This window comes from Scyliorhinus torazame, chromosome 10, assembly GCF_047496885.1.
Source record: "Scyliorhinus torazame isolate Kashiwa2021f chromosome 10, sScyTor2.1, whole genome shotgun sequence".
NCBI lineage: Eukaryota > Metazoa > Chordata > Chondrichthyes > Carcharhiniformes > Scyliorhinidae > Scyliorhinus > Scyliorhinus torazame.
Genome location: NC_092716.1, coordinates 172,722,116 through 172,734,177, shown reverse-complemented (window position 1 = coordinate 172,734,177; position 12,062 = coordinate 172,722,116). Strand labels below are relative to the sequence as shown.

At 48.0% G+C, this 12,062-nt stretch overlaps 1 protein-coding gene across 1 annotated transcript in view; it reads right to left on the bottom strand.

Moving 5' to 3' along the window:
• Window positions 1-11,563, bottom strand: part of LOC140431041 (oxysterol-binding protein-related protein 8-like) — a 224,053-nt gene extending 212,490 nt beyond the window's left edge. Inside the window, exon 1 of the mRNA XM_072518948.1 lies at window positions 11,068-11,563. Within this exon, the coding sequence (XP_072375049.1) occupies window positions 11,068-11,088 (21 nt within the window). The 5' untranslated portion in view covers window positions 11,089-11,563. The remainder of the gene's footprint in view (window positions 1-11,067) is intronic.
• Window positions 11,564-12,062: the final 499 nt, after the last annotated feature.

Here is a 12,062-nt window from a genome sequence, read left to right as displayed (position 1 = left end):
AGACGCTCCACCCTCTCACTGACACTCACACACAGATGCTCCATCCTCTCACTGTCACTCACACACAGACGCTCCACCCTCTCACTGTCACTGACACACAGACGCTCCACCCTCCCACTGTCACTGACACAGACGCTCCACCCTCTCACTGTCACTGACACACAGACGCTCCACCCTCCCACAGTCACTCACAGACGCTCCACCCTCCCACTGTCATTGACAGACGCTCCACCCTCCCACTGTCATTGACACAGACGCTTCACCTTCCCACTGTCACTGACACAGACGCTCCATCCTCCCACTGTCACTGACACACCCGCTCCATCCTCCCACTGTCACTGACACACAGACGCTCCACCCTCCCACTCTCACTCACACACAGACGCTCCACCCTCCCACTGTCACTGAAACACTGACGCTCCACCCTCTCACTGTCACTCACACACAGACGCTCCACCCTCCCACTGTTACTCACACACAGACGCTCCACCCTCCCACTGTCACTGACACACAGCCGCTCCACCCTCCCACTGTCACTGACACACAGACGTTCCACCCTCCCACTGTCACTCACACACAGACGCTCCACCCTCCCACTGTCACTCACACACAGACGCTCCAGCCTCCCACTGTCACTCACACACAGACGCTCCACCCTCCCACTGTCACTCACACACAGACGCTCCCCCTCCCACTGTCACTCACACACAGACGCTCCACCCACCTACTGTCACTCACACACAGACGCTCCACCCTCCCACTGTCACTCACACATATACTTCACCCTCTCACTGTCACTCACACACAGATGCTCCACCCTCCCACTGTCACTCACACACAGACGCTCCACCCTCCCACTGACACTCACACAGACGCTCCACCCTCTCACTGTCACTGACACACAGACGCTCCACCCTCCCACTGTCACTGACACACAGACGCTCCACCCTCCCACTGACACTCACACAGACGCTCCACCCTCTCACTGTCACTCACACACAGACGCTCCACCCTCCCACTGTCACTGACACACAGACGCTCCACCCACCCACTGTCACTGACACACAGACGCTCCACCCTCCCACTGTCACTCACACAGACGCTCCACCCTCTCACTGTCACTCACACACAGACCCTCCACCCTCCCACTGTCACTGACACACAGACGCTCCACCCTCCCACTGCCACTCACACACAGACGCTCCACTCTCCCACTGTCACTCACAGACGCTCCACCCTCCCACTGTCACTCACACACAGACGCTCCACCCTCCCACTGTCACTCACACACAGACGCTCCAGCCTCCCACTGTCACTCACACACAGGCACTCCACCCTCCCACTGTCACTCACACACAGACGCTCCACCCTCCCACTGTCACCAACACACAGACGCTCCACCCTCTCACTGACACTCACACACAGATGCTCCATCCTCTCACTGTCACTCACACACAGACGCTCCACCCTCTCACTGTCACTGACACACAGACGCTCCACCCTCCCACTGTCACTGACACAGACGCTCCACCCTCTCACTGTCACTGACACACAGACGCTCCACCCTCCCACAGTCACTCACAGACGCTCCACCCTCCCACTGTCATTGACAGACGCTCCACCCTCCCACTGTCATTGACACAGACGCTTCACCTTCCCACTGTCACTGACACAGACGCTCCATCCTCCCACTGTCACTGACACAGACGCTCCATCCTCCCACTGTCACTGACACACAGACGCTCCACCCTCCCACTCTCACTCACACACAGACGCTCCACCCTCCCACTGTCACTGAAACACTGACGCTCCACCCTCTCACTGTCACTCACACACAGACGCTCCACCCTCCCACTGTTACTCACACACAGACGCTCCACCCTCCCACTGTCACTGACACACAGCCGCTCCACCCTCCCACTGTCACTGACACACAGACGCTCCACCCTCCCACTGTCACTCACACACAGACACTCCACCCTCCCACTGTCACTCACACACAGACGCTCCACCCTCCCACTGTCACTCACACACAGACGCTCCACCCTCCCACTGTCACTCACACACAGACGCTCCCCCTCCCACTGTCACTCACACACAGACGCTCCACCCACCTACTGTCACTCACACACAGACGCTCCACCCTCCCACTGTCACTCACACAGATACTCCACCCTCTCACTGTCACTCACACACAGATGCTCCACCCTCCCACTGTCACTCACACACAGACGCTCCACCCTCCCACTGTCACTGACACACAGACGCTCCACCCTCCCACTGACACTCACACAGACGCTCCACCCTCTCACTGTCACTCACACACAGACGCTCCACCCTCCCACTGTCACTGACACACAGACGCTCCACCCACCCACTGTCACTGACACACAGACGCTCCACCCTCCCACTGTCACTCACACAGACGCTCCACCCTCTCACTGTCACTCACACACAGACCCTCCACCCTCCCACTGTCACTGACACACAGACGCTCCACCCTCCCACTGCCACTCACACACAGACGCTCCACCCTCCCACTGTCACTCACAGACGCTCCACCCTCCCACTGTCACTCACACACAGACGCTCCACCCTCCCACTGTCACTCACACACAGACGCTCCAGCCTCCCACTGTCACTCACACACAGGCGCTCCACCCTCCCACTGTCACTCACACACAGACGCTCCACCCTCCCACTATCACTGAAACACAGACGCTCCACCCTCCCACTGTCACTGACACACAGATGCTCCACCCTCCCACTGTCATTGACACAGACGCTCCACCCTCCCACTGTCACTGACACACTGACGCTCCACCCTCCCACTGTCACTGAAACACTGACGCTCCACCCTCCCACTGTCACAGACGCTCCAATCTCATGTATGAATGCTGTAATACCTAATAACTTCACTGGTCAGTACATTTTACAGCGTTGCCTGGGGAGTTATTACAGGGACAGTGACCTGATCCTGTACCCAAAATGGACTTAATCAGTTGAAGCAATTTGATGATCAATTTCAGACAATCTGGGTTGGCTCGCCACATACAATTTTAAAGATGCTGTATTTGCATCGAGGGATGCTGTCATTGGAACCGTGCACATCTCTATTGTGCTCAATCTGTCATGGATGGCAGCAAACAGCTGCCCCTTGAAGCAAAGCAAGATGCTTGCATTAGTAAGATGAATGCTGCTTGCTGATGGCTCCAGTGATTAAGACAATCTGATATACATTGTGTTAACTACTATTGTCCATGATACAGAGAAGATAGGAGGGAAATGTAGAGTGGGATATGAAGCAAAGGCAGACCACAAGGGGGAAGATCCGAAAGTGGTGGTGTGGGAGTGGAGAAAAGGTAGATGATGGGATCAGTGCTTTCGGGAGGAAGAATGAAGAAGCCACCGGTTTTGAGGAGATGGGGAAGAGGGGAAAAGACAGGAGTGGTGCTTCGAGGTAAAGCAAAAAAGACAAGTGCTAGCTTTAACAGAGGGAAGAGGAAGAGAGTTTACCAGTTTTAAATGAGAAGAGAATGTGTCAGTTTAAGTCAGAGAGAGGAGAGTTTTCCTACTTTAACAGGGAGTTGGAATCCCTTCAAAATTTGCAGGTTCGCAGACATACTTAGGGGTGGGGCACATTTTGAAAGGCATGTGTACAACATTACGTCTGCTCCCTTCAACCCAGTCATAACCACGAAAACAAGGTTCAAATCCCATAGTTTCAATTCGCCATTTTAAAAAACTAAAACTATTTCTCACTAATAGATTATCCAAAGTTACTGCCAGAAAGAAGTTTTAAAATATAAATTTTAAAAATCCAATCCTAAATGGCAGGTGGAGGTTAACTTTCAGTCGTCTATCATTTGGAAATTAATTATATTTTCAGTTCCAAAAGTCAGACTGGAATTTCCTGTTCATTCTCAAATAAAGGAAAAATGTATGGTGCGAGTTCTCCACTTTCCTCAGCCGATGACTGTATGTGCCCCAGCTTATTCAAGTCAAATTGCCAGGAACTTCTGGCGCAATTCCCTTTCACAAAATGGATATAATGGCCCGAATTGAATGGTCATGCTGCGCCCAAAACGCAGCTCGCCATGGCGCAGCATAGCGATAGAAGCCGGAGACCCCACGCCTGGGATCGACCTGGCTCGCAACGCCTTGCGAGATCTAACGCAATCTCGCGAGACATTGCGATGTAAATCCTGTCCATTGAGTCCACTTTTAGGCAAATCTGCATATTAAAGCGAGCCACCGATTCACACTTTAATGTGCAGTTTCCCCGAGGCGTTGGGATCTATCCCCTTTGTCTTGGGAGTCCTCGGGTAAACGTCATTCAGTACTGGTCTCCACAAACGGGGACCAGACGGATTGGCACTTGTATAATAATAATCTTTATTAGTGTCACAAGTAGGCTTATATTAACACTGCAATGAAGCTACTGTGAAAATCCCCCAGTCACCACACTCCGACGCCTGTTCGGGTACACTGAGGAAGTATTTAGAATGTCCAATTCACCGAGCAAGCATGTCTTTCAGGACTTGTGGGAGGAAATCTGAGCACCCGGAGGAAACCCACGCAGACACTGGCATAACGTGCAGACTCCGCACAGACAGTGACCAAGCCGGAAATCAAACCTGGGTCTCTGGTGGTATGAAGCAATTGTGCTAACCACTGTGTTACCGTGGATCTCCCAGGGAATCGGAGGCCCCAGGTGCATGCCGTTTGGACAGGGTGGTACCTAGGCACTGCTGGTGACAGCCAAGCACCCTGGCACTGTCAACCTGGCAGTGCCACCTGAGTGCCAGCCTGGCATTGCCATGGTGCCCGGGTGGCACTGACAAGGGCACTGTCAGGTTGGCTTTTTTTGCACGGTGGCAATCGGGCCTGGTGGTACCCTGTTCAGGTGTTGCGGAGGGGGCCCGGGGACCTTCCAGCAGTGTGTTGGGCCGGGGTCATGGATTGCTTCTGGGGTTCCAGAGATTAGGGCGTCATCCAATCTCTCACTCATTGAGGATTCCGGCGAACAGTGCTCCTCAATGCAGAAAACGGGGCTGTGTGTGGCCTCGGTCGCGCATTCCCCACTGAGGCTCCCTATCTAACCCCGGTGCCGTTTTATAGCATTTATAGTGTTTCTCGGTGCAGAGAGTGCCGGGACACACGCAGCTAAAACGTACTCACTATGGGACTTTGTTCCCATTTAGTTAAGTCCCACCACAAAGTTGTTCTTTTTTCAATGAAAGCAAAAACAATAGCAATGCTCACTACAGATTCAGAGATATTGGAACTGCAGCAAATAAAGCGTAAACATGAACAGTTTGGAGTTGGTGCAGAGGCTAATAACTGCTGTCAGTAGTGACTTTAACCTGATGTGTTTCTGTTAAAGGTTATGTTTTTAAGTCTTATGGATGTTAAAGGAAAGCTTAAAGGATTACTTAGTGTTGTATTCTTTGGGGGTTGTATTTGAATTAATGGTTGCTAAGATGTTCACTGTATGTTTTAAAAAGGTTAACTTGAGTTAACTTGAGAATAAACATTGTTTTGTTTTAAAACCGCCTAAACTTTGTGCTTCTGATATTTGTATTTCATCTGTAGACTTTTTTGTCCTTATGTCCCTTTAATCCCTAAATAAATAAGGGAATATTAGATAAACCCAGAACTAAAATTATAATCCCCGGTAACCACTTGTTTTCACAAGTCTTGGCTCGTAATTGAGACTTTGCTCGAGTTGACATATTTTTTCCAGACTGCCTCAGGCTTTCAGAAGCTTTGGCCAGTTGCATGTAGCTTGTTTTCTAAACTGCTTTTTTATCTTCCTGGGCTCATGCGCAGTTTGGAAAATTATTTGAGGACAATGATCAATCAGGCCACTGGACTCAATAAAGAGTCTGCATCTTCAAGAAGGGAGAAGACTAAATGGTGGATGTAGGTGTGAGGTGCAAGAAATGGCCTCAGGCAACCGTTTCTGATTTCTCAATGATCCAGTTGTTGTGGATGAAGGCAAGGACTCCACAAGAGGTCAGGCTGACAGGATACAACTCTCTTTATTCCCACACTAAATACAACAAGCACTCTCTCCACTCCCCGCAGGATCACTTTCCCCAACCTGCTCACAGGGCAGGTTTACATCCTGAAGGGAAGTTCCTCCAATTGTGAGGAATCTCCACCCACTAGTCACCCGAGTAGCTCATACTCGGAGGTGTAGGAGGGGAATCGGATGCAGAACAAGTTCTGTCCCCATAGGTGGTCATAACACCAGATAAGGCCGTGTAACACCTTGCAGGACTTATTTCCGAAAAGTCTATTGGAGATAAACATTAATGGGAAGTCCTTCCCACCGCTGCAAGTAGAAAGTTAAACTGAAATCAGATTACATCAGATAGCAATGTAGTCATTCCATCTCCTCAGGTATGTGACTTGAAGACAGCTTTAGGAAACACTTAGCAGGGATTACTTTTCCAAAATGAGAGGAAAGGTGGCATGAATGATTAGTAAGAAGTCTTACAACACCAGGTTAAAGTCCAACAGGTTTGTTTCGATGTCACTAACTTTCCGAGCGCTGCTCCCTCCTCATGAGATTCACCTGAGGAAGGTGCAGTGCTCCGAAAGCTAGTGACATCGAAACATACCTGTTGGACTTTAACCTGGTGTAAGACTTCTTACTGTGCTCACCCCAGTCCAACGCCGGCATCTCCACATCATGAATGATTAGTGCATTGGTGGACAACTGAACCAGTGATGGGCAACCTATATGAGTGAGTGGGCTGCATGAGTGGCTCTCCTTCATCTCATTGGGCCACAAGATTGAAAGACTTGTTCATTAACCATGGCCCCATGAATAAGACTAAATACAAGACAAACATTTCATAACGAGTTATAGAAAATGCTTAATCATTTATATATTCATAAAACTGCCATCAACTTCAAATGGTAACAAGAGAAATATTAACAATTTGCAAGCAGAGTTGGCGCATTGCTCTCATAGTCAATGTGGTACGCAATCAGTATGCACCTTACTTCACTTGCTCTTGCTTTATATGCGTATCACTTCAGTCATATCGGGAGGAAACAAAACGCAGACGGAAGTCAACGGAATGTGGTAATCCTGCACCTGGGCAATGGTCAACAAAATGTCTCATCTGGCTCCCGGGAGGCAGGTTACGCACCACTGAGATAGACAGCGTAGTCCTCGCCCATCCAGTAACAGCAGGTCATTAAATCGACAGTAGGTTTACACCATGTCAATTTGAACACCAATTTTCTGAGGGTTGTGGAAGGTTGAATGCTCAACATATATTGGAATGTTAGCTATTGGAATGTAGGGATCGGAGGATACAATTCAGACCTCCAATGGCAGTACGGTGGTGCAGTGGTCAGCACTGCTTCCTCACGCGCCGAGATCCCAGGTTCGATCCCGACTCTGGGTCACTGTCCGTGTGGAGTTTGCACATTCTCCCCGTGTTTGCGTGGGTTTCGCCCCCACAACCCAAAGATGTGCAAGGTAGATGGATTGGCCACGCTAAATTGCCCCTTAATTGGAAAAAATGAATTGGATACTCTAAGTTTATTTTTAAATAAATAATTCAGACCTCCAAGTTTGAGATTAAAAATTGCAAATGATGTACAGGCCAGTAGCTTTCCAAAGAAAGGCCATAAGAAGCCCAGCTAAGTAGCTGCTGTTTACAGTTCTGAAAGGATCTTGGAGTGCTCCTCTTTGTCAAACTTGTCTCTTCTACCCTCGGTTTTCTCCTCAATCTCTTCTGGTTGCAGTCAGCCTGTTCACATTCCCCAGTTATTGCTCAACTTACCTTGCTATGGCCCTGTGATGTGAGAGTACCTTTAGGAAATGGGTGTTTAAGAAATGTATCTTTAAGAAATGGGTGTTTATCAGTGATGTCAGAGTGTGGGTGGAGCTGGGCTGTCTGTCAGCTTTTTACTTTCATTGTAGGCTGTTTGCTGCAGGGTGTGTTTTAGTTTCGTTTTTAGAGCTGGATAGCTGCAGTCACAGCCAAAAGGGCTGTAATACAAAGACTGTAAATTGATCCTTTAGTGATTTAAAACTAATAACTGCTCTCAGTAGTGACTTTAACCTGATGTGTTTCTGTTAAAGATTAAGATTTTAAGTCTTATGGATGTTAAAAGGAAAGCTTAAAGGATTACTTAGTGTTGTAGTCTTTGGGGTTGTATTTGAATTAATGGTTGCTAAGATGTTCACTGTATGTTTTAAAAAGGTTAACTTGAGTTCATAGACTAAACATTGTTTTGTTTAAAAAAATACTTTTCCATTTCTGCTGTACCACACCTGTAGAGTGGGCAGTGTGCTCCCCATACCACAATCTATTAAAAGTTGTTGGTCAGGTGAATCCATGGTATACTTTGGGGTTCTCTAAACCTTGGCCCATAACAGCCCCGACCAACTACTGCCCCAGTTCCCATTCCCATCTGAGCATCACTCCTACTGGTTTCAGGTGAGAGAAAGAACAAACTAATAAAATTAAACCCTTGTGCAGAAACTGAGTTTGTGGAGGTTCCCCTCACCCTTCACCCCACCCTGCTATGGCATGTCCCCCAAAGTGGATGTGGTGGGCCATCTAAATCACCGTAATGTCCCACTGGGCAAGAAGGGCCATAAAGTCCTGGCCTTGAATGAACAATCTGATCATGGCACTTACTTTCTTCCTATATTTAATCAATTTCAAATTCAGAGTGGTGGAGTTAGAACTCCCATTTCCTAAATTATTTGTCAAATCCTTTGCATTACTAGCCCAGTTATAAATAAATACATCACCAAATTGTTTATTTTGTTGCAGCCTCTAATGGTTACGTTTTGAAATCAATCAAATCCTGTTGTTTCCTGATCCATTCATTCTTTAATGGAATATTGCTGCATGCACCCACATTAAATCAAGCGGATAAATAACTTGCTAATGGGGAACTGAACCATAACATAAGAACAATGCCAGCCTCAAAACCTGGGTGGAGGATGTTAGACATAGCACTGGCACAAGAACCATAATTTATGGTTGAAAGTACAATGCAAGGTGAAATATGGGTGTTACAAGAGGAAAATTGTGATTTTTGGTCCCTGTGGTAAAACAAGTCATACTGGACTTTTTGCTGGAAAAATATACTTTGGTACTCAAAGGCCCCTGAAACTCATGCACAGCTTAAAGTTCTTTGCTGCAAGAAATTCAGGTAAGATAGAGAGGGGCATAAGAAAAATAGGGTGACAATATTGATTAGGCAAACAATCATAGCTGTGAGAAAGGATGATACCCAGGAGGGGTCATCAAGTGAGTCCATGTGGGTTGAACTAAGGAATATAGAGAGGGGCAGTTGCACTGCTGGGAGGTGACCTGAAAACCACAAACAGTCCAAGGGCTATAAAAGAGCAAATATGTAGGCAGATTTGTGAAAAATGCACAAACAATAAGGCAGTAAGAGTGGGGAATTTCAATTATCCTAACTGGGACACAATGGGGTGATGGGTGTTATAGGTACAGAGAGCACAGTTCTGTCAATTTGCATTCAGGGGAACGTTTTTCAGCCAGTTTATAGCAAACCTAAGAAGGGGTTGGGAGAACATCTGGATTTAGCTTTAGGGAATCATACTGGGCAAGTGGAAGGAGTGTCAGTGGGAGAGGACCTCTGTGGTGATCATTATGCAGGATTTAACTGGATAGTTTCTCACTGGCCAGTATGGACACAATGGCCTGAATGGCCTCTTTCTGCAATATTTTCAATTTTTGCGACTTGCACTCTATTGTGCCTCAGTGAGAGTGAAATGTATCTTGGTGAGCAAGGCAAAATGAGCCTTAACATACTGGCAGCTTATTGTCTAACGTTCGGATATCTATCAGAGCGCAAACTGCACAGCTGATTCACTACTGCCCATTTTGCACCAGTGAATCACTATCCCCAATTTTATAGTACTGGCCATTTTGCACTACCCCTATTGCTAATTTTGCACACCCGATCAAGGTGTAGTATTTCACCCAGTGTCGTTAAGAGAAGCATTAGTTAGAATAAAACCCAAAAACTCGCCCTGCAAATCTATTGGATTGTGATTGCAGTTGTTTTGCAATGCCATCGATGACTTGTTACTACAGTTGCACAAGAACAGCCCAACTTCACATGTGCAATAGTATTGTCACTTCTCAGTGAAAGAATCTTTGATGCCCCTGATCTGGGCGGGTGGGGTCATGGGGGGCGAAGCCATGCCATACCTGACAGTGCACAAGCACCCCACACATCTGCTCTGAACTCCTAACATTTTGAACAAATGCCAGCAATCCGGCTACTTTACAAAAGCTAGATCTACACGGCAGAAGTCAATTCCTGCCAAAACATTACTCCTGGCGTGTGAATCTAATTGTCACAGAGAGACTGTGCCCCAGTCTCTGCTCATTAGTATTTGGAGGCTTACAGCGAGTAGGCACGAACACTGGCTTGGCACAAGATAAATGGAGGAGGGCTGCAAACATACTGGTCGTGAATGAATAGCTGTGTTTGTGATTGCTCTCTCTGTCTGTAACACACTGTATGCAATCTCTCCTCCCTCTATTCTGGTGTTCTTCATTCACATTACATTGCACTAATGGAGGGTTTGGAGCACAGTTCCTGCCTCTGGAAGAGAAGCGCTGGATTCAAGTCCAACGCCAGCAGTTATGAGCCCCGGAAGGAGGATTAATAGAGCAGTTCAGCGGTCTGACAATCAATCATCTCGGGAATCCTCCCCCACCCCCATTCCCCAAAGGGGAAATAAAGTGTGAAGGTACACTTTTTTTTATAAAAACCCTGTTTTGATCATTCCTCAAGCTCACCTTCCCTCGCACCTAAATGAGTGCAACTCATCAAAAAAAAAATCTCATTACTCTGAACCTAAACAACAGCTCCCAGAACATTATTTTTCTCCACATCATTTGTTTTTATTCAATCCGAGGGAATGAATATCCCCTTGGATCGCTCGCTCCTGCGGGAAAAAAAAACTTCGTGAAAGATGTTGAGGGCTAGTGGTCAACCGATCAGGAATCTCCAGAACGAGAGAAAGGTTTATGAGGCGCTTACCTCCTGCAACATGGATGGCATCTCACCGAACAACGCGGGAAGGCAAGCCTCAGCCGGCCGCCCAGCTCGGCTTTAAATCCCAGTTCTCTCACACTGACTCCCCGACGCTGAAAAGTTCCCAAAGACACATTTCAGGCGTGGATCTAGAAGCATGTTGCCGGCTCACAGGGCGCTTGATGGACGGACCCTCGCTTTCGCTGCTGCTGGGGACGTTGACTGGGAGATCCTCGCCTCCCAGTTCCCAGGGAGGCTGCAAAAAGGAGAAAGAACCACCTTTCTTGAGGCTCCTTTTCCCTACCCCGCTTCTCGCTTCAGTTTCTATTGCTGGCACAGCAATGTCATCTCCTCCCTCTCTCGCGAGCACGAATGGAAGGGGATTTTTAAAAAATCAACTACGAAGATAGCTTCATCGGAGGAGAGTCAGAACACAAGCTGGCTACAAACATTAGCATCTCAAAGCTATACAGCTGTCTGCGAGGCTGTGGCAGGAAATACCAGCGGCCAGCCAGAACTGGGAGGAATCAAGGCATATGGCAAACCCTGGCCAGGATTTCAGCTTCAGGGATTGGGAATGGGGAATCTAAGTCTACTGGTGTTAATGTTTAACTGCACACATCTTCATCGTTTGGAATCTAAGCCAACTGTAACCCTCGCAAAATATATACCTGTGTTACATCAATAAATAAGGAAATTTCAGCAGATCTACCTCGGTTGGTCGGAGAGCTGTGTTTCCTCTGCACCGGGGAGACCAAATGCAGACTGGGGACTGCTTTACTGATTCCACAAGTATATGGGACCCAAACTTCGGGTTGCTTGTCATTTTAATTTAAGTCACCTCGCCCTCACACACATCTCTGTCCTCAGCCTGCTGCACTGTTCCAGTGTAGCTCAATGCAAGCTCAAGGAACAAGTCCCTCAACTTCTGGTGAAACACTTTATAGAATGTATTTAGAATTTACAGTGCACAAGGAGGCCATTCGGCCCATTGAATCTGC